Source organism: Pecten maximus, chromosome 5 (genome assembly GCF_902652985.1).
Source record: "Pecten maximus chromosome 5, xPecMax1.1, whole genome shotgun sequence".
Classification (NCBI taxonomy): Eukaryota; Metazoa; Mollusca; class Bivalvia; order Pectinida; family Pectinidae; genus Pecten; species Pecten maximus.
The window spans coordinates 17,182,686-17,206,952 of record NC_047019.1 but is presented as its reverse complement, the minus strand read 5'-3'; the positions used below and the strand labels follow the sequence as shown (position 1 = coordinate 17,206,952).

Genomic DNA, 24,267 nt, shown 5'->3' with positions numbered 1-24,267 from the left:
ACGTAACATCTCACCTACAACCCCCTCAGATACTGCCGTAACATCAAATAAACACCTCCCACCACATACTGACGTAATATCCGACCTACATCTCCCTCATATACTGACGTAACATCTGACCTACATCTCCCTCACATACTGACGTAACATCTGACCCACATATCCCTCACATACCGACGTAACATCTCACCTACAACCCCCTCAGATACTGCCGTAACATCAAATAAACACCTCCCACCACATACTGACGTAATATCCGACCTACATCTCCCTCACATCATGACGTAACATCTGACCTACATCTCCCTCACATACTGACGTAACATCTGACCTACATCTCCCTCACATACTGACGTAGCATCTGACCTACATCTCCCTCACATACTGACGTAACATCTGACCTACATTACCCTCATATACTGACGTAACATCTGACCTACATCTCCCTCACATACTGACGTAGCATCTGACCTACATCTCCCTCACATACTGACGTAATATCTGACCTACCTCTCCCTCACACACTGACGTAACATCCGACCTACATCTCCCTCACATACTGACGTAAAACCTGAACTACACCTCCCTCACATACTTTGGTAATAGCAGACCTAAATCTCCCTCACATACTCACGTAACATCTCACCTACATCTCCCTCACATACTCACGTAACATCTCACCTACATCTCCCTCACATACTCACGTAACATCTCACCTACATCTCCCTCACATACTCATGTAACATCTCACCTACAACCCCCTCAGATACTGCCGTAACATCAAGTAAACATCTCGCTCACATACTCACGTAACAACTGACCTAAATCTCCCTCAAATGCTGACGTAACATCCTACCTACATCTCCCTCACATACTGACGTAACATCAAGTAAACACCTCCCTCACATGCTGACGTAACATCTGACCTACATTACCCTCACATACTGACGTAACATGTGACCTACATCTCCCTCACATACTGACGTAATATCTGACCTACATCTCCCTCACATACTGACGTAATATCTGACCTACATCCCCCTCACATACTGATGTAACATCTGACCTACATATCCATCACATACTGACGTAATATCTGACCTACATCCCCCTCACATACTGACGTAACATCTGACCTACATCTCCATCACATATTGACGTAACATCTCACCTACAACCCCCTCAGATACTGCCGTAACATCAAATAAACACCTCCCTCACATACTGACATAGCATCTGACCTATATCAGCCTCACATACTGACGTAACATCTGAACTACATCTCCCTCACATACTGACGTAATATCTCACCTACAACCCCCTCAGATACTTCCGTAACATCAAATAAACACCTCCCTCACATACTGACGTAACATCTGACCTACATCTGCCTCACATACTGACTTAACATCTGACCTACATCTCCCTCACATACTGACGTAATATCTGACCGACATCTCCCTCACATACCGACGTAACATCTGACCTGCATCTCCCTCACATACTGACGTAATATCTGACCGACATCTCCCTCACATACTGACAGAACATCTGACCTTCATCACCCTCACATACTGACGTACCATCTGACCTACATCTCCCTCACATACTGACGTAAAATCTGACCTACATCAACCTCACATACTGACGTAACATCTGACTTACATAACCCTCACATACTGACGTAGCATCTGACCTACATTTCCCTCACATAATGACGTAATATCTGACCTAGATCTCCCGCACATACTGACGTAGCATCTGACATACATTACCCTAACATACTGACGTAACATCTGACTTACATCACCCTCACATACTGACGTAACATCTGACCTACATCTCCCTCACATACTAACGTAACATTTGACCTACATCTCCCTCACATACTCATGTAACATTTGACCTACTTCTCCCTCACATTCTGACGTAACAACTGACCTACACCTCCCTCACATACTCACGTAACATCTGACCTACATCTCCCTCACATCATGACGTAACATCTGACCTACTTCTCCCTCACATACTGACGTAACATCTGACCTACATCTCCCTCACATACTGACGTAACATCTGACCTACATCTCCCTCACATACTGACGTAATATCTGACCTACATCAACCTCACATACTGACGTAACATCTGACCTACATCTCCCTCACATACTGACGTAACATGTGACCTACATCTCCCTCAAATACTGACGTAACATCTGACCTACATCTCCCTCAAATACTGACGTAACATCTGTCCTACATCTCACTCACATCATGACGTAACGTTTGACCTACATCTCCCTCACATACTGACGTAACATCTTACCTTTTATCTCCTTCACATATCGACGTGTAACCAAATAAGAGATGCGTTTTATCATAAGATGACAAATTATGTTTAATTGGTTTTTGAAAGAAATCAGAGACCTTTAATGTCGGTAAAGTTTCATCGGCATATACCAATTAGGGAATAGTACGTTGTTTTGAGTGGCTATACTGGCGATTAGAACATGAATTTGGTTTGAACTCGAGACCGATAGGTCGAGAGTTTAAACCAAATTTCATGTTCTAATCGCCAGCATAGCCACGAAGAACAACGTACTATTCCCATTCAAACACGTTTACTATCGCCTATATTTAGAAACATTGTTTTACATCGCTACAAGTACGCTGTTAAGTACTCTGTGACCTCCGCTAGTGACGTGTCATACTGTGGCGGATTGACCAATCAGAAAGAAGCTTTCAAAGTCGGTCAATTGGCCACGCCCATACTGGCGAGAGTTCGATCTGTATGTTGACGAAGCGGTGTATTTGGATTGATGTAAAAGTCCTGTTACCGAAGATTATACGACATATTTGGATTTACTCTGCAGTATGCATAACGACATGTGCGTTTTGACAAAGTCAGTGTTGATGTGTTTCTACCGGCTGAACCGTTATGTGAAGTTGTGTGCACTTGTTCCATTTCATTACGGATTTTACTTGGCTAGATGCCTACACACGGACGAAATGAACGTTTCAATCAATAAATGACGGTAAGAATGATGTTAACGATTTTTGTTAAATTTATTCAGTTAATTCATTCTTTTCGATTTCTTCACTTTCGATTCCAATCTCACGGGTAATCAATCATAAATGGTGCAGAATGTTGAATTTTGCTACGAGTCGAACTTGACGCCATATTGTTTTGATTAGAAACGGGGCGTGGCTTAATACGATAGATCATGGTTCTATCGCAGATTAGAACATGGTCCGTAACCAATCAAAACACGCGTTGCAAACGAATCGTGTTAGAATGTGTGACATCTCTATTCACAATTGACAAAATATATAACATGTTTGTAAGCTGATTACAGAGTTCCTCGGGCGTTAAATAAGGTCCCGTCTGACATGCACAATGTATATAGTGAAATCGTTTTATTGTGGTTTCGTGTGTACAACGTATTGTAAATGTGCCTGTCAACAACATGAATGATACATATGAATGGTCACGTTTGTCCGACTTGGCTATTGTCCGGTGGCTGGCCTAACATACAGGCCACTGTCCGTTGTAGAATTAATGGCATGATAATAAACTTCCGAATATTGAACTTTATTCATTATGAAAGAAAGTAAGAGGATATTTGTGAGGGTATTTCGAAGAAAAAGTCGTGTATTGAAAAATATTCGTATATATTATAAATATGAAATACGTTCATCTAAATAAATATGCCGGTCATTGCAGGAAAACATGTCTTAATGAAAACTAAATAGATCATTTGGGATATCTTGATCAAGCTTTTAACTATAAACACTTTACACCTCAGAAACATGTAAAAAAATCTGGAAATGTCATACTAATTCGTTTACACCAATAGTTTGAATGTGTCTGACTTATACATTTACCTCAACATACTGGTAACAGAGACATTTACATTAGTATTTTGGTAATAACTTGTGTAATAGTGTACATCAATATACTGAAAATGAACTTTTATATATTAAAGAAATACATATAAATATATGTTATTCTCCTGAACTTCATATCTTTACACTTACTTGCAGCTATCTTGAATAAAACCTTTATAATGTCTATGGTTCTAAATTGCACTTTAAAGATGTAGATAAAATACTCTGTAGATGAAATTTAACAATTGAATGCGTTTGGTATTTTCTTTCTTCTCTGTTTAGCTAAGATAAAACAGTAGGGATATACCACTGTTACATGTATCTCATGAATAATTTAAATCTGATTGAAACACACATTTACATTGGCTAACCTTTCTCCGATTTTGATTGGATATTATAGTTGCTTAGTAATTTATAACATCAAGGAGTCATGTAATGAAAGTGAAATGTCGTGTTTGCTTTGCATATAGGCCGTAATGATTATACCTGCTGTCTCTATGGCATGATCGTAAGAGGAGACTAAATTAGGGATATTTCTCTTCTTTTTATAAAACTATCTTTTTTGTGTCCCTTGACATTGCCTCACGTTTATTCTTCTGTTGAGTGGTCGCCCCTGTGAAGAAGGATTGCGGTTCTGTTCCCTGGCCTAGACATACCCAAATCTATGGAATTGAAATTGCAAATCATGCTTAACGCTCAGCATTGTTGGAGCGGTTAGCCCGTTTTACGTATAATATGGCCGGGTTATATGTCCCGTTATATGTCTTGGGAAGCATGCGTCAGTGAGACAGCACTATAAATAATGTCGGTACAAGATTCGTGCTGTCACAAGGAGACAAACAAACATTCCGCAGCCTCCTCTCGTGTACCTCGCTCACAGTGCAGGCCGGTTATTAAATGGCCATAAAAGTTGAAAGGACGTTTAACAACACAAACCCGTGTTTTGTGCTTAAGTTAGATTGAATTTAAGGATTAACGTGAATGATTTCCTATGTTAATAGACACATCATACAAAAACAAACATCATACGTTTTATATAGACTGGCCATATATACATATGTACCTTGAGTCTTTGTCTATATTGAATATATCTGTAGATGATATATTTTATATAGAAGGCTTTATGAAAATATGCATACCTTTTACCATCGTCCACATTAAATATATCATTGTGTAGATTTTACATTTTATACAGATGGCTATATAAATATATAATACCTTTAACCATCGTCCATAGTAAATATGTCATTGTGGAGATGATACACACCGACTATATAAAAATATTACTGTATGTGTTTTCGATTTCATACAGACCGTCGGTAAAGATATATAATTGTAACTTATATATTTTTGCATTGACATACGATAGCGATACAGTGTATATCATTGGCTAGATTATTTTACATAAACCATCAACATCATTGCATAACACTATTACTGTAATAAGTTTATATAGATCTGCGTTATATATATATAATTTGCTTACATAGTAATACATACATTTCAATGTAAATTTATACTCTTACCGTACTGTAATAGATGAAGCATTACCCACAGCTTACATTTACATAAAGCAGTCATGTAAGAAATTTCACTGTTAACGTTGCACCTTTTCATGAATTAGCATAGACCATCAAAAGATATATCTTCATAATGCATAAAGGTGACACGTTGGTATTGTTTGTATGATACGTTCTATAGCTTGATAATGTAACTTAAATTTTGTAATACATTTACTTATAAAACATGGGATTATTTCATGTCCTCAGATGGTCCTGGCTGGTGCAAAGACGTTTAACCTATAAAAACATAACATCATCAATTACGCACAAAATTGTCCAAAGCCATAGTGTTTAAAAAAGGTCACAGCCCCGATATTTAAATGAAGTATCTAGTGTAAGACTGACGGTATTATGATATTGATGTTGTCTATCAAGTCTACCAACAGTTTGTATGTGTTTACCTGTGCTTGTGTACAGGGGACAATCATCTGATCGGAAGACAGTAATCCAGTGTTTATTGTTAGGAGGCGTGCCATGATGCCTGAACCAGAGTGACTCACCTTTGTTCATTTACGCGAACAAATTCATTTAAATGTAGTCAGTTTCACCGAGAGTTCACAGTGGAAAGACGTTTTTCGGTGTTTCAAGTTAGCGTTTATATCATTTGATTTTGTTGAACAAGCTGGTTGCCATTTCACATCAAGCTCGATAGTATAGACGAGGTAGCAAAAATGAAATTTGACGATATTCTAAAAACTATCGGAGAGTTTGGAAAGTACCAAAAAATATTGTACTTTTTATTATGTATGTGTTCAGTGAGTGCTGCTCTGCATATGGTGATTTCCGTATTTCTGATGGGAACTCCTACTCATAGGTAAGTATGATACTTCTAGCCGACATTATACGATAAAACTACACTGTGTCAAAATACTTATATATAAATAGCAATACTGATAATGATTTATAACACTTTTTTTTTTTAAGCATTTTTTTCTTTTCTGACGGCCATTACTTAGTCGGACGACTTTGACCATATAACATAATACCCGTTAGTTTATTTTCAGTTATCATATTTGCCTACACAGATTATAGGAAATTCAAATAATGATTAACACTGTCCACGATATAGAATTACATATATTTCTCCTTCATTAGTCAATAGTTAACGCTGGGTCTTCTCAGTGGTCCCGCTCACCCTGGTAAGGTTTGATCGCACTGTTAAGCTTTTTCGTGACCTCTTATTTGCAGTGGATGAGAGGAATATACATATGAGCTCTAGACAAATTAGTCCAAAGTAAATAAATCAGAAGTAAGACCGACAAGATGACATGACACCATACAAAAGCTTGTTATTAACCTTTGTGTCACGTTCACAGCTTAATTGTCGATGTGGACACTTACAGTAAGTGAGTGCGACCATACAGGAAGAGGTCCCAGATTTATGAATCAAGAAACAATAAGCATATGCGATAACAGCTAGGATATTTTTGTAATGTATTCGATAATATTCATTTGCACATTCGAGAAGCAATTAGGCGGTGTTTTCATTGATATACGTAAAACACAACAGTGATACTACTGTTTCAACTCTTTTTTCGGTGACTTCAAACAGGTTGAATTTAAGTTACATAAATAATCATCAAGACGCTGTTCTCACGGATGGCCTAAAATTAACCTTTTACTACATTTATATAATTTGTGCGAATGTGAACATAACTGTGCTAGATATTGTCTCCGCACAAAATCACCCGACAAAGGATATCAAACCAGAAAAAGATCTTACACCCATGGTTACGTCATATGGCATTTATTAAACGAGTCATCCATTAACTTGATTTGACACGGCTAGGTGAGTGACATACCACAATATAGAACGAGTTTAATCAATGCCACATGAACAAGCCATGTCTGTAACATTTTCGTGATGAAATACAATTAGCTTGTATCGATGTAAATTAGTAAAAACAACTCAAATTAATTTCCATATAAAATCGGCAAATTTGGACTCTGACAGATAACTGACCTATTCTACCATAAACTACGCCCATGTCATAAATATCCTCAGACATAGTGTGATAAAACTATTGTGATGGCTTCTGATTGGTCGAAATCCAATAACTGACCAATTTGGTTCAAAAATGGAAAGTAGGTGTATTGCGACACAATTAACACAACGGTTACTTCCCGTTATTTTCTGACATGGAAATGGTCGACATCTTAATGTTGTCTATTTTCTTAATCTGAATGTAGAAAATATTTGTTAATATCAAGAATGTAGTTTTAACATTACATATCAAATAATTTTTTGACATTTATTTCGTCCAGGTATTGTCGATTTCGCTCAAGATCGGCGTGTAGGTGTATTGGCAATTCCTGACATCTGATTGGTTGAAATATGGATATGGGCAAATTTTGTTCACACGACAAAAGAAAAGTTTTGATTATTTACCATCTACAACTACAGGGGCAGTTATAGGAACTTATGTAACGATCTCGGTTACAACTAAAACCTGTTATATTAATATTAACGACATTTCCTTGACGACGAATAAGGTACTTACGTCGTGTGTTATACTGCACGAACATCGTCGAGTAAATTAAATACATTTCTACTAATATAGGTGGGTTTTATTCAACTCTAAAGGCGTGAAATAAACATTACAACTGTTGCATAATATTAAGTTTATACCACACCTTTGGCCGGGACTATTTTAATCGCATTGTTCATTGCGTTTTGATTGACTATCCCTCGAAGGCCGCTTTACGAGGTCACGGAAATGATAACGTGCAAGAAGTAGTTCGCAGTTGTTTTTGTCAAATAAAAATTTTTTTTTTAGATTTCTATCAATTTATTGCTCTGAAAAAATAAACTAGCTTCTTATTTTTTTATGATGTGTGAAATTGCCAGTTTTGCATGTTAGTATCAACGGCATTTCACTTTAAGTCATATCCTTACATCCAACTGATATTGATAAAGGAGACATGTTGAAACAAAATAGGTCAATTTATCCTCAAAATAGTTTAGTATTGTAGTAGAAACAGGTCACATAAACTCGTGGTTGTTGTGTATATCATTTCTTTCACTCTCTTAATTATTTTACCAAAGTGACAAAGTGAAGGAAAATATCATATTCAACGAAAATTCGTTGTATATTCCCTATTGCTATTGGGGCCGCGGTGGCCGAGTGGTTAATGTGTCCTGACACGTTAACACTAGCCCTCCACCTCTGGGTTGCGAGGTACTGACCGTAGGCCTGTGGTTTTTCTCCGGGTACTCCGGCTTTCCTCCACCTCCAAACCTGGCACGTCCTTAAATGACCCTGGACAAAAACAAACCAAACTATTGCTATTATCTTGTATCGTCTGTTTTTAATTGTGAATTTGGAAACACTTTTTTCTTCTTCTACAATTACCTCATGTTACGTCTCTAACAAGAAATAATACTTATTTCATTACACACATTATTATGATTTGTATTGTTTTATTATATCTAAGGGAATGTAATAGTGGTTTATATTATTTTGTGACATATCTCTTACAAGAAATCTGTTATCTATATTATCGATTACACGGGAAAACATTTTTGTCTATGACAATAATTAGTATTCCTCGCTAGAGTTACGTCTCTCTCTTTCTCTCTCTCTGCCTCATGAGAGAGAGAGAGAGGAGGGGGGGGGGAGAAAGAAGTGTTAAAAGCACTTTACTGACGTGTTTCTTCCGACAAATAAGCTAGTAATAATTCGACATCTCGATAAATATGTTCTCGCTGCATAGAATCTATAAATTCCTTACGAGATATTGGTATTATTGACATTAACTACAGAGATTAAGAATAAAAGTTATACTAATAATACCGACACGTGATTTAAATCTACTTGAATAAGTTCCCTGTGTTCTGGATACGATGTACCTCAATAACACAGTATAAAGGTGATACATTATAGAAAGTCAGGCATGGTCGAGTGTCGCTTTTGACAGACACAGAATGTGTGCTATCATCAATACACACATACATTGTACCTTACAAAGGTTGATTTCAGTGTGCTTTAGTAAACACGTATTAAAGTTTGAATATATGCATGTTCACAGATCGGACAACACTAGAAGGTGACCGAAGAACGTTTTTTAAAATGCGTATATTACGCGTGTGGGATTTAATCTTTGACATAATGTCGATCACTTTACATTAAATCACGCAGGGTAATTATAGATCACCTACCGGAGAAACACTTGAAAGTGATATGACAAATAAACACAAAAAATACCTTATTCAGCTGGTATCATTGACAAGGTGTTAACATACACAATGATTGATGACAAGTTAACATGTAATCGATAACTCTGACTGTAAAGGGCACATTACACTTTACGGTGTGAATGCATACGCTTTGCTCTATTTAACATAGAAAATCAAAATTAGCATCTCACGCGATTCCTTGATAATAACCTTGCACGGAGACGGAGGTCACCTGACAATTCGAACGAAAACCACTGACACAAGACCTTGACCTATTTGCCAATTCATCGTTATAAGAAATGTCCTTTTCCGTCTGTAACAGTACACGTTGGTATTCTTTTTGAATCATAAAAGCAGTTCATTGGCGAGTTTTGAACTAGCAATACAGCAACGTGATGCCAGTAAAACAAACAAGAACAAAAGTACATAAGGTTAATATGCTATATTAAGCTTACGTATCAAATGTACAAATGTAAAGAAGTGCATGTAAAATTATAATAACAAAAGGATGATAAGGATTTTTCTCGTTAACTTTAACCTGTATATGAGAATAAGATATAGCGTAGGGATGGATGTCGTTCGGAGTGACAGGTAAGGTCGATTTCAAAGAAGTAAATAGTCTTTCAGAGATTTATAACCTTTTTGAAACCAAATACATTGCAATAGCTTCCCCTAGCTAGTTTTGTATTACAAAGACTATAATAAGGACATGGAGACGATTAGCTGCAATGGAAAAAATCAATATTTAAGGAATACCTTACAACTTACCATGATCTTATAACATAGGGCTGGAAGATAATGAACTGTGATAGTTATAAGATATTGTTTATCAATTAAGCATTGATGACACTATTTTTTGACCTATTTATTTATTTAATAAGGGATTGTTTTTTTTTGAAAAAAATCAATACGATACGTCAATGATCGTATTCTTACGTCACGTTTTTTGCTTAATTTTTTGGCGTAAAATTTAATATTAGCATCGTAATGTTCTATATAGGCGTACTCTCTGTTGACACACTGTGCTTAGACAGGATTTTATACAGAGAAATATATACAGACATCATTTCAGTCTAATTTCCATACGTGCCACACCTAATTTTTCATAACTTGTAGCACCTGTTTAAAATAAAAACACGTATCAAAAGGTCTTAAGACATAAGGAAATAAGTATCTACATAATGTACATTTGTGTGTCGTTTCTGCAATCCTTCTTAAAACTATTTGTCACACTATTATGATCACATGTTATTTTCCGTATTTCTAACTTTGTAAATAACCTTAGGAATTTTATTGATTAAATATGGACATAACGATGCATCAGTGCCGCGCAGTCACATGTTGACAAAATATATACCACAGCCTCCAAAAATCATACATCGAGGAGGTGTCCTTCAAAAACCAAAACCGTTTTTTCTGAGTCTTCGTTGTCCTTTTTTCTGCTTTTTAAATGACGTTTTGTTTAAGGTGACAGTCGTATGGAATATTTTCCTTTTATTTATTTACATATAAATGTATTGTGACGTAATTGTTTAAAACTTACCACGATATATTGTCAAACAAACATGTAGCATGTACCTTAACTATACTCGAGTAATGATGTTCCGTTTATTTCATATAATTAATGTAATTTAACTAGACTATCATGCCTATTTTTTTTTTGTTACAACTCAGTTTAGATAAATAGAAAAAGAAATACTGTGTGTAAACATTGCTACATGTAGTTCAAAATTACCATCAGCTAAATAATATACAATATTCAATCGCTAAAGTTCCGCATCAGCGATTCTAAAGAATGTTTCATTTTCTTTTTGCTTTACAAAGTGATACCGATAAACATTAAAGCTATATGTACATTGTAAATCAAAGTACAATTTTTTCTATCTGAAATACATTATGTAGTTCTTACAATAGAAATGATAAAAGTTGTTACCGATAGTTTATCAAACAGAGTTAACATGTTTCACATTTCTTGCAAAATGTATGATTTTTTTTAATAGACAACATGTATAGAACAGACAATATGTAAATATGCCAATATGGCAAAATAAAATATTCACTACTCTAATTGATCTTTCCACCCTTAATGTTTGTCAAAACAAGACGCGAGCATACGGAGTAAGGTGTACTGACTCTATCTACAACAACGTAACGGATACAAACATGCCTAATGTATTATTGTACACGTTTGCCATCGAATTCTGTCCATTCGATATTAAACGTTATATATCTTTGTACCAACACCGGGAGACTGTATGGGGTATGTCCCTTTTCAAACTATCATTAATATGCAATTGCTTTGAAAGTCGAGTCATGTAAGGCACTTGAACTTCATGCTATCTCACACTTGACATCTTCAGAAGTATAAGTGCACGACTGCGTAAGTGTACAGGGAAGGCTGATTATCTGTATTATATTAGCATTGGGCATCATTTCCTTTTCCTTTCATATTCAAATGAACTAACCATAAACTCTTAAGTATTATGCAAGTCTTTTAACGGCGTGTTTGCTGACTTGTGCAAAAATGTGCGGTGTCAGTTCAGAAGTTTACCAAGGGTCAGACAGTAACTTACATATTACTTTAAATGGCTTCCTTTTTATGAACAAAAATGTAGATCAAACATAATTCCCTAGAATGGACTTTAAGAGCAAATCATTTAAAAAAACTATTATTATAATTATGAATATTTAATTTGAAGGCACTGTTAGGTAAAAGCTGTCACCTTTATTATTATAATACAATTATACCTATTCTTGATTTGACTTGAAGAACGAAATTCAAAAGTGGCACCAGTGAAGGGGTGGCAATATGAGGATTGAAATATATAGATTAATTTCACAGAATATTAATTATCGAATTTTTGACGATATAAAAACAATAAAACATTTATTATGGAAATGTGACATATGTTTGATTAAAGAGTAGTATCATGCAATTTTATAAGTGTGCTATTCTCAATAAAACTTAAAAAATTCAAACAGCATTGCCAAATTAATGAAAATTAACAAAATGTCGTGTAACGTCATTTTTACCAACCATGCCACATGTAAAGTTATTGTATGCTCTTTGATCTCCAAGACATGTGTAATTCTTCTGTCATTAATTTTGCATGTTGCTCAAATATGGAACCAACAAAACGAAATACTTGCTTTCTTGATTGGATATCGGGGTATTTTTTTTATCAGAACCATCATCACTAGTTTTAGCAATTTTCCATTTGCACATTTTATCCCATATGAATGTGTACATACATTAAGTTATCCATCTTAAATAAAAACCCAGCTGATTACCATATTTTTATGATGTCATTGATATCAGCAATGGCATAATCGAAAGCAATTATTACGTTATCAGTGTTTGTGATCCGGTGGAAACAGATTATGAATATTTTTTCTCTAAAATGCAGTTTACGATTTGTAATTATCTTGTCTAGAGGAAAACATATGATCATGCAAAGTCGGGACATGTTTTTTTTTTACCCTGTATATTCACGTTTAAACATACCGAACTAAGCAGGAATTTTACAATATTTATATAAGATGTAAAATGTTACTCTGTCAACTGTAGCATTAGGTCTCTCAGTTATCAAAATCTGTATGAATTAACGTGACACTAACCATTCTGTTTCTCAGAGATGTGCGATTTCCGTGTCACAAAACATTATGTATATGTCGTTTGATTGGATACAGTGACCGAATTATGATTATGATTTAAATAAACATCTGGAAATGAGAAGAAACAGAATTGTACACACTACGTTATATCTCTCGTTATATCTGTGATGAACTGTTCATTATATAAACTCACTTTACATCTGCTGCTTGTGCTAACAAACATGTATAGCACTTTATTTAGTATTCACGTTTCCTTTTAATGATAATACATAGCATGATAGCATCACCCGCAGCATGAAATACGTCTTGATAAATAATGATGATAATTAATATTCTAATTTATAACACTTTTTGGGATTTTTTCGGTAGAAAAGTTGACGTCAAATACACGTACAGGTAATATAAAGTTAATCTATACCCTGATCTCGGGAGACCCGAGGATTTATACGTTAATGAACACATGCACACAGAAGCAGATAAAAGCATGCTTGCTAGATTTTGTCAGACACCGAAATTATTTGATCTAAAAGGCTAAAAGTAAGAGCCGATGATCAGATAATTAACATAAAGATAGAGTACATGTTGTAGTCACTGTCTAACCTAAAGGCCCGATACATAGTCTAATATAAATTCATAAACACAGGAGGAATCGTATGTTTGATAAATAAGCTATACATTAAACTGTTTGTAAAGCCCTCAAGTAAACATAAAAATCTGAAAGGGTGCATATCAAGTAGGTCTAAAGTTTACACTGTATATTTTATTACAAAGATCAACGGGAAAGTTGAATATAGACTATCTTAAGGAATTGAAATTTACTACAAAAATCCTTAATTCTCGTGGGACTTTATTTTCGTCGATTTTGTTGGTGCTCTTATCTAACTGGCTGGTTTTTTGACATGGTTTTCTTTCATAATTTTGCCCAAAGTTCATTAAAAATAGATCAATCTGTATTATGAAAATTCATGAATAATGGCGTTTTACTAGCAGTTTATACATCGGTTACAATATTATTGATTATAGTCATATTATATAATGATTAAATCAAATTGAAACAGGCATTGACATTGTTTTCATTATTCAGAGAGATTATACCTATATTCATTTATTATTTTCAGATGTGCCATACCGGGGTACCCTAACGATACATTCGCAATCCAAAGTCCCTTCCATAAGGCTTTGATCAAACGACTCGTGCCGCCGTCTACGGACGAAACCCTCGATTACGCCAAGTGTGACCTGTATGATCGGTCGTACGACGGTGATGATAACTCTACCGACCAAAAGGCCTGTACGAGTTGGGTTTACGACAAGAGCATCTTCATCAACACCTTCACGTCGGAGGTAAATTTGCAGTTGGCGTCGAATGCACATTCAAGAAACATTAACCAGACATGATAATTAAAGGAAAATAAGAGGAAGTTTTTCGTTATATAATCATATCATTTTGCCAATTGGATTAGAAGAGATAATAATTGATACCCACTGATTTTTTTTTCTAGCTATTATTCTTTCGGCGTCTTTCTAGACATCCACTCTCATATGACATTCGTTGTTGCGAATAATTAAATCTCAATCAAAGCACGTATGTTACATATTGATTAATTATAGGTCGTCAGATTATTTAATGTAGTTCTTATAGGTCAATATTAGAGATCCACACAGCCATAAACGATGTTTGTATAATGATCGACACTCTATTAATTTTGTAGACGTACGAGCGAAAAACAACGTCTAAGTGATCGACATTAGTTGGTGTGATGTGAATCATATATATATATATTGTTTGCAATTATATAAACATAAGGAATTTCATTGATAAATGCAGACGTTTTGTTGTTTTCTAGCATGATATCGTGTGTGAAGACAAGTTGAAGACGTCTCACGCTCAGATGATATTTTTCGGTGGTGTGTTGGTAGGGGCTATAGGTTTGGGATCTTTATCAGACATGTAAGTACACGATTGAAGTATCGACAATCCTTTCGCATATTCACGCGATATCATTATGTTACGCAGAATAAACGTCAACACTTGGGAAGTAAGAGAGGTCCAGACCAGTCATATATGATGAATTAACCTTTCTTTCTTCCCTTTCGTGCTGCTGTACATTTTCCTTTGTTCAGTTTTTAAACTCTTGTAAGTACACAAGTATCAAAGGATTGCCGTGTTTGTTTTTGTTATGTGTATTTAGGACACATTATGGTCATTATCACGATTACGCCTGAGGACGGGGATGGTGTCATCATATACTTGCCTTTTTATGTATGAGGTTGTTCCTCAATTGATAACGTACACAACATATTTACCCGAACTGATTAAATTTAACGGATACGCAATTATCATACAGACAGAATTAAGCGCCCCTAGATCATGCTATCATATTGACCTTCAAATAAACAACTTCGTACCTGCTATATTCAGAGACACACTTGGTGTCAAAGATTGGATGTTAGATCAGCAGCAGTTTTTGTAAGATATATATATGTACATGTATATGTGTGTGAATAGCACCATTTAAAAAAAAAACCTTATATGAAAGTTTATAGGACGCTTTGATGACACTAGAGAGGAAAGCAGTGAGTAAAAGTCTACGTTACATAAGGTGACATAAGATCATTTAGCCAATTATAGCCTGAAAGCTGCGTTATCACAATTGATCTAATCAGAGATGTTCTTAATCATAGAATATGCCAATGTGTTGTGTTTTTTTTTTTTTTAGATGTAATGTGAATTTTATATATCATTATTATTACTCTACAGCATCTGAGTTTATAGGTATAGGTATATCTACATACTTTAAAAGCCATGACAAAATATTCGGGGTCTCTGTTGTGCTGGTATATGTATAGTTCATCTATACAGATAATGGAATATGAACCGTACCACCAAATCCAATTTTAGTTGGAACTGTATACAACTTACATATGAATTATATACATTCCAAAAAAGGGTGCAGTAAATACAATGCCGGATTACAAATACGGCATACATAATTTATCATATCAGTCAGGCTAGCCACAACTATCATCACCATCCATATGATTATAATTCTTCTGCTAGAGTACATTCAGCATATTCATTAAAGGTTCATTATGTTATCTTAATACTTCCAAGTATAGATAAGATCTCAATCCTGCTCTGAATGTGATACTTGGGAATTGATACCAAAAGCATACAATGTAAAATATTTCGAAACTAAAACCGTCTCTAGAAATTCAAAACTTAAGATTATCAAAACACCAGTTAAGATTATGTGTGTGTTGTTCGTACATCGTTTTTAGTTATCAACTATTTACTTGTAGGTATTCAGAATTTCAGTTTTAATATATGTCCATGTCGAGCGATTTCACTGTCACATCAGGGTTATTAAGATAAATGTATTCATGTATTTTATTCAGGATAGCAAATCTCCATCATCTGAGCAAAGTGACATGAAGCTATTTTGTCAGCTACAGTATCAAATATCATATCGACCGTGACGTGACCCGTACACTACTTTAAAGTGTCTGTCTTGTACCTGTAATCATAACCTCAACATGACCCCATACAACTCTTTCTAGAAACTACATAGCTTACCTCCACATGTACAACCAACGAATAGTAGTCCTCTGCTACCATACTCAATGTGATAGGATCGTACACCACTCCACAAAAGATCCTTAACCTACATATCTAACCTATACATATTGTATATGAACTTACACCACTACACAGACCGTCCTACATTTACATATGTAACCTCAATACGACCCTTCGCTGCTACACAGGCCGTCCTACATCTACATATTTGACTTCAATATGACCCTGAACCACTTCACATTACGTCCTAAATCTACATATAACCTCGATAAGAGGCCTTTCCCCAATACACAGGACTTCCTAGATCTACACATATGACGCCAATATGACCCTACACAACTAAATAGACCGTCCTATATTTACCGTCCTATAAAATCTCAATATGACCCTACGCTATACCCCAGATAATTTATCTACGCTTCTAACCTAGATATATATTACCCAACGAAACTCCCCAGTTCAAAGATCCTGTATCTCACCTATATATGATCATACACCACTCCACATATTCTGTATATACAGTTGTACATATCTCACCTAGATATGTCCCTACACCATTCCACAGATTCTGTATATACATATCTAACCTAGATATGTCCCTACACCACTCCACAGATTCTGTATCTACATATCTAACCTAGATATGTCCATATCTCACTCCACATATTCTGTATCTACATATCTAACCTAGATATGTCCCTACACCACTCCACATATTCTGCATCTACATATCTCACCTAGATATGTCCCTACACCACTCCACAGATTCTGTATATACATATCTCACCTAGATATGTCCATATCTCACTCCACATATTCTGTATCTACATATCTAACCTAGATATGTCCCTACACCACTCCACAGATTCTGTATCTACATATCTCACCTAGATATGTCCCTACACCACTCCACATATTCTGTATCTACATATCTCACCTAGATATGTCCCTACACCACTCCACAGATTCTGTATCTACATATCTAACCTAGATATGTCCATATCTCACTCCACATATTCTGTATCTACATATCTCACCTAGATATGTCCCTACACCACTCCACATATTCTGTATCTACATATCTCACCTAGATATGTCCCTACACCACTCCACAGATTCTGTATCTACATATCTCACCTAGATACGTCCCTACACCACTCCACAGTTTCTGTATATACATATCTAACCTAGATATGTCCCTACACCACTCCACAGATTCTGTATCTACATATCTAACCTAGATATGTCCCTACACCACTCCACATATTCTGTATCTACATATCTCACCTAGATATGTCCCTACACCACTCCACAGATTCTGTATCTACATATCTAACCTAGATATGTCCCTACACCACTCCACATATTCTGTATCTACATATCTCACCTACATATGTCCCTACACCACTCCACAGATTCTGTATCTACATATCTAACCTAGATATGTCCCTACACCACTCCACAGTTTCTGTATATACGTCTCTCACCTAGATTTGACCCTACACCACTCCATAGATTCGGTAACCGAGTATAATGATATGACTACTATCGAATCCGTCCAATAAATTATACTTTTCTGTTCCGTGTGTTACGAGAGAATCGCAATTATAAACAATTATAAAGTGGGTGTCAAAATTTATATTAATCTTGTTGGTGCATGTAGGTTATCTATTATGAATAGTATAAACCCTTTAAACGGATATTGTCTTTACATTTTATGAACAAATAAATTATATTCTTTTATATATGGTGTCCCTACTACATCATTTAATTATCTAGATATTAAGATTCTAAACTTTTATTCAAATTTTAATGAAAAAGGGAGATAAATAAGAACAGAAAGTATGATTTTAACAAAGGATTTCAAAAACAAATTTGTATAACGCGTTCTTATTTGCGATAGCTAACCTGATAGTTTAAGGTTATCAACATGGAGTTTTGTGATTATTAATTGATGAATCCCAAATAGCATATCTATAAGAGTGCACTGAGGTGTATAACAATACATTCCTTAGGCCGATATCGAACTTTCCTTCTTGGATATAGGGGCCGCGGTGGCCGAGTGGTTAAGGTGTCCCGACACTTTATCACTAGCCCTCCACCACTGGGTTGCGAGTTCGAAACCTACGTGGGGCAGTTGCCAGGTACTGACCGTAGGCCGGTGGTTTTTCTCCGGGTACTCCGGCTTTCCTCCACCTCCAAAACCTGGCACGTCCTTAAATGACCCTGGCTGTTAATAGGACGTTAAACAAAAACAAACAAAACCTTCTTGGATAGTTTTTAGTTCCCGATATTTGCCTTTGGCCTGTATGACCGGTCTTTCTATTTATATACATGAATCAGACTTTCTTTTTTAAACTTAGAGACTTTATCATTTCTCATTCTATGTTTTAACATTTGTTTTCGTCAAGGTAGGTTTACCTAACATCCTTTTTGATTTCTACGCGTTTTTTCCCTATAATCTTTGATCAGATCTATATTGACGTAATATCTGTATAATGCAGTTTATTGTTTTCATTATTCGTATGATCTTTATGTCGTCTATATCATTTGATCTTTTTTATATTCACTTGTGTAAGGTACACATTCGTTCTGCGGTCACATAACTAAGCATAAGATTTGATGGTGAACTTACCGGCTACATTTTAAAAGGTCACTGTATATTAAATTATTCATATTCTAGTTTTATTGTCGTTTACTGCCTCCGGAAAACTTCACATATGTAGTGTATATAGATATGATTTAAATGTCACACTTATCAAATGACTTCTTAAGGGAGAAAACTCGAGATTAGATTTTTCAATTAAGTTATTCATCAACCCTGAACAATGTATACATGAATCTTGCCAGAGGTAAATATTCACTCAGTGACGATGATGTATCTGATTAAAATAAAGTTTCATGTCTATGATTTAATTATCATGATCCTGTGATCTTTAGATATTATTTAAGGATTTGTGTACACCGTCGTATCTATGACGACTAATTTGGCCTTGATTTATACCCCAACAGAATTGGACGGAAGAAGACGCTTTACCTCTCCTTTCTGTTGTTATTGGGATCTACCTTAGGTGTAGCATGGGCTCCGGATTTCATCACCTTCTGTATCCTTCGGTTCCTCGTAGGAACGGCATGTGCCGGGATGTTCATGACTGCCTTTGTCATTGGTATGTGTACACTCCAGTTTACGTTTCAGTACTGGATATTAGGATAATTTCCAATATGAACATATATATATAGAGACTGTCATGAAGCAATTAAATTGTGGCTGCGTGAACAGCACGAATGTAGGAAAGTAGAAAATATCTCAAATATCTTATCGGTACTTATAGATAATATCAAAGGATTTATAATGAAAAAAAACGCCAAGCATACATTTTGTTGATCTGCACAATAATGAATAACTCACCTATAATAAATGAATATAGAAACTACAATGAACGCAATCACAATGTGTTGAGCATTGAGATTGTAATATGTAATGTGTTATATTATGTCCATGTTTGTACCATTGTGTATGTTACTGTTTTGGGAGAGGACTTATATAGGCTTTGCCTGCTGTCCAATCGTATTGTCCTTATGTGTCAGTAAAATGTTTTGAAATTGAAATTGAAAATCACGATTCAGCGAAAACATGACGTTTTCTGTATACACTGTAGATTAGGTATACCTACTGTATCTTATGTGTCCTATAGGGATGGAGCTAGTTGGTCCCTCCAAGCGTGTGTGGGCCGGTATTGTCATCGAATATTTTTTCGCCTTGGGACTTGTCATTCTCGGAGGGGTTGGATATGCATTCAGAGAATGGAAGTGGACCGAGATCACATGCTCAGCACCTGCCGCTCTTTTCCTTCTATACTGGTGGTAAGAGCCTCAGTTCTCATTTTACTACGTTTACATAATTTAGCTATTTCAACATCCAATATGCTAACGTATTCTTCAGTTTCACAAGTGATTTTTTTCTCTCTAAACCACCACGACAGCCTCAATAGGTAATCAAACCATCAAAGAATTCCAGGCAAATATCAAACAGTATCCATTTGTTGATGTTATAATTAATAAAGCATTGCTATGATTTTCTCGTACAATAATTTCATATATTTTCAAGGGATGTCACAGTATTCTTAGCAAACACTTGTTCTGGTCTGTTTTGAGTTTAGGTTTATCCCTGAGTCACCGAGATGGCTGATCAGTCAGGGTAAAATAGAGGAGGCCAACAAGATCATACAGAAGGCGGCCAAGGTTAACAAGGTGACGATTCCAGAAAAGATTCTGAATGCTGACTCTATAGAGGAACCGGAAACCGGTCGCCTATGGCACCTGTTTACATCCCGTGTCCTTCTCTTTCGAACACTCATCATATTCTTTAACTGGTAATTTATTTTTTCTTTACATGCTGTTCTTTTCAATATTTTTCATATTCATGTTTCAGTTTAGCTGACCTTATTACATGATATTCTCTGTGGTTCAATGGCTAGCACTAGATCTACGCTATAACGATATTACCTTAATATCAGACTGATTTGATAACCATTGCACACGGGGACAACTAAATTGAACACAGATTATTAGAACACTTGTCTAGATCTTTCAGTAAGAATATAAATTTAGTATTAAGGAAAAAACTATCTTAAAATGTTAGGTTATTTAATTGCAAAGCTATGGGTCTTAAAGTGGTTCTTTCATTAATCAATACTTTTAAGGGCGGTGGTCAGCATGGTTTACTACGGACTTTCACTTAACACCGGGAACCTCGGAGGTGATTTCTACGTCAACTTTCTGTTGTCTGGATTGGTCGAGTTTCCCGCCTATACACTATGCCTTGTACTTCTTGACCGGGTAGGCAGACGAATTCTTCATGCTGCATGCATGATACTTGGTGGCGTTGCTTGCATTGTAACTCTTTTCCCCATGATTTACGCAGACGAAAGTAAGTTGTTTTACGCTTCGTTGTTAGTGGTTCAGATACATACATCTTTGAGATTACATTATTCCTTTAGTCGTCTTTGAATAGTTTCTTTCATTCGACTTCAAATGAATATAATTCATGGACGTTTTATATTTTTATCCACAGGTCTCCAGCCAATTACTGTCACTTTAGCCATGTTGGGTAAGGTTGGAGCTGCCGCTGCTTTCGCTGTGATATATGTGTGGTCAGCAGAGCTATATCCGACTGTTGTAAGGAACGCCGGAATGGGCGCCAGCTCCTCGTGCGCTCGTATAGGGGGCATGATTGCGCCGTACATTGCCGACCTGGTAGGTACTGCAATATGTAAATATTTTACTATATTTAGATATAGGTTTACTTGATTGCTGAAACAATTTGATTATCACATTATATTTCCCTCTTGGTGCTTTCATTGAATGATACAATAAAATATTTTCGGCAGTTTACACGGCAACATATAGCCAATATTAGATCACATGTCCGGTTTATATACTTGATCACGTTAACATGCAATGACGACGATGTTACAACGAAATAACAATTGGCGCTTTATACAGCAATTTCAAACAATCATAATGCATGTTTCCTTCTTTTCCTCAAAACTAATTAGCACATTATGTTGTTTAATCACAGTAGTATTTGAAATGATTTTGGCGATGAACAAAATGTCAACCTTACCAAAGATGCAATAAGTACCGTCCTCCTTTAGCAATTCTTGATGAATCACCTGTACAGATATACTAACGCGAGGAGTAAATAAAGTCTTTCGATTCCAAACTTTTTTCTCACGCGGAATATTTTTGATTTTGTTGGTATTCATGGCACATGTGTAGACTGACTAAATCGCGGAAATAAACCCCATGCGTTTAACTATCGAACTATTAAATCATGACTTTTACGGTACCTAAAATAGTGTTAAGCTATTTTACAGCATCAGTTTCATTTAACTGTGGTTATGTTTATCTTTGTTTGATAGAGTAAGGTAATTGAGGGTAATTTCGGACGAGCAGTTCCTCTGGTCGTCTTTGGTGCAGCGTCTGTTGTAGCTGGAATAATGTCACTATGGTTACCGGAAACTAACAACAGAGACCTTCCCGAAACTCTTGAGGACGGCAGACGATTTGGTACAAAAGAGTGAGTATATCTAATTTATATTATATCAAGACTTGTTAAATTTCATCAGATAAAGAACAGCTGTGTTACATGCATATATCGAAACAAAATAAGAACAGACCATGAAAATCACTTGATCACCGCGATCAGTTGGATAATGATACAACGACACAATACTGATTTTTCTCAGAATCGATATAAATGTGGGAAATAATGAACAAACCATAGTTTTATATTTGGCTATGTGTTTCCGAACGATAAGCGTTAAAACTTGGTCAAATTCCAGCATCCTTGGCAAGGGTTTCACAATATTTTGCTTTACGGTGCATTTTTATTGTACACATGCCTTGGGATATTTTGCGTAGGATATAAAGTATTTTTATGTAACAAACACTATATATTATACCAATATAACATTCGTTCGATTTTAATGTATTTCAATTAACTTTACAGGTCGTCAAAGAAATACGAACCAAAACTCGAGTTTGACAACAAGGCATTTGATTCGGAGGCTGGCATTGCTAATGGCTCCAATGGAGGTTACAACGGCACCAAGCTATAAAGAATTGTCAGAACATGTAAAACCACTAGTTGGTGAGAAAGTGTGATTAGGACGTTCAAAATTAGCAAGCAAAAGGTGATTTTGTATGTGTGGAATTAGCATAATAATGTTATTTGCATAAGAAAATGGCTTATATAGCAGGATTTAACATATGATTGCTCTCCTGTTTACGGTCTGCTATTTAATGAGTTAACGCTTTATGTTTGTATGATCCAGCTTACATAGGTACAAATTGATTTATCCCAACACAATAGCATAATAGTATGCTTGACAATGATATTATCGGTAGTTCTTAGAGTAAAGGCGGTCTGACATACCAGATTTAAAAATGATTCAATGCTGTTATGAAGGAAATTACTACAGTACCTTTGAAAATATCTCGCGGTACTGATATTAAGTTTAACGATTTTGAGCTTATTTATGACAGGACATCACGTCACGTGAGTTAAGATTAAGTTATCGAAAATTGTGTCTTATCTGTAGTCAGAGGTTTTGGTGACAGATCCTATCTTAAGAGCGGTGTACAACTGACTATAAAAAGGCGACATATCAAATTTGATAATGTAATTGTTGTATCTATGCTATATCGAACAACATGTATTTTATCCTTCTATACTGTGATCTTTGCCATATTATTTCACTTTTACATTCTTATATTTTACATATGGAATATTGCATTCGATATATATATTTATGATGTATAGTTTGAATTCCTTTGACTAATCCGTGCTTCCATATGTGAAGCAAAACATTTAATCGTATACCAATATTTTTTTATTTACAGAAAGAAAAGAAAAAATAAACATGTGGGTTATTTTTTTA

At 35.6% G+C, this 24,267-nt stretch overlaps 1 protein-coding gene across 1 annotated transcript; it reads left to right on the top strand.

Moving 5' to 3' along the window:
• Positions 1–5,926: 5,926 nt before the first annotated feature.
• On the top strand, positions 5,927–24,267 carry LOC117327353 (organic cation transporter protein-like). The gene is made up of 10 exons (XM_033884290.1): positions 5,927–6,264; positions 14,361–14,586; positions 15,090–15,193; positions 19,835–19,989; positions 20,518–20,686; positions 20,983–21,195; positions 21,526–21,752; positions 21,897–22,078; positions 22,747–22,904; positions 23,337–24,267. Exons 1-10 carry the CDS (start codon positions 6,122–6,124, stop codon positions 23,443–23,445), a joined length of 1,686 nt encoding a protein of 561 aa, XP_033740181.1. The 5' UTR covers positions 5,927–6,121; the 3' UTR covers positions 23,446–24,267.

Coding starts and splice junctions, on each gene's coding strand:
- LOC117327353 (XM_033884290.1), top strand. CDS start 6,122: ATGAAATTTGACGATATTCTAAAAACTATCGGAGAGTTTGGAAAGTAC. Junction 6,265..14,360: donor ATGGGAACTCCTACTCATAG/GTAAGTATGATA, acceptor TATTATTTTCAG/ATGTGCCATACCGGGGTACC. Junction 19,990..20,517: donor CATGACTGCCTTTGTCATTG/GTATGTGTACAC, acceptor TGTGTCCTATAG/GGATGGAGCTAGTTGGTCCC.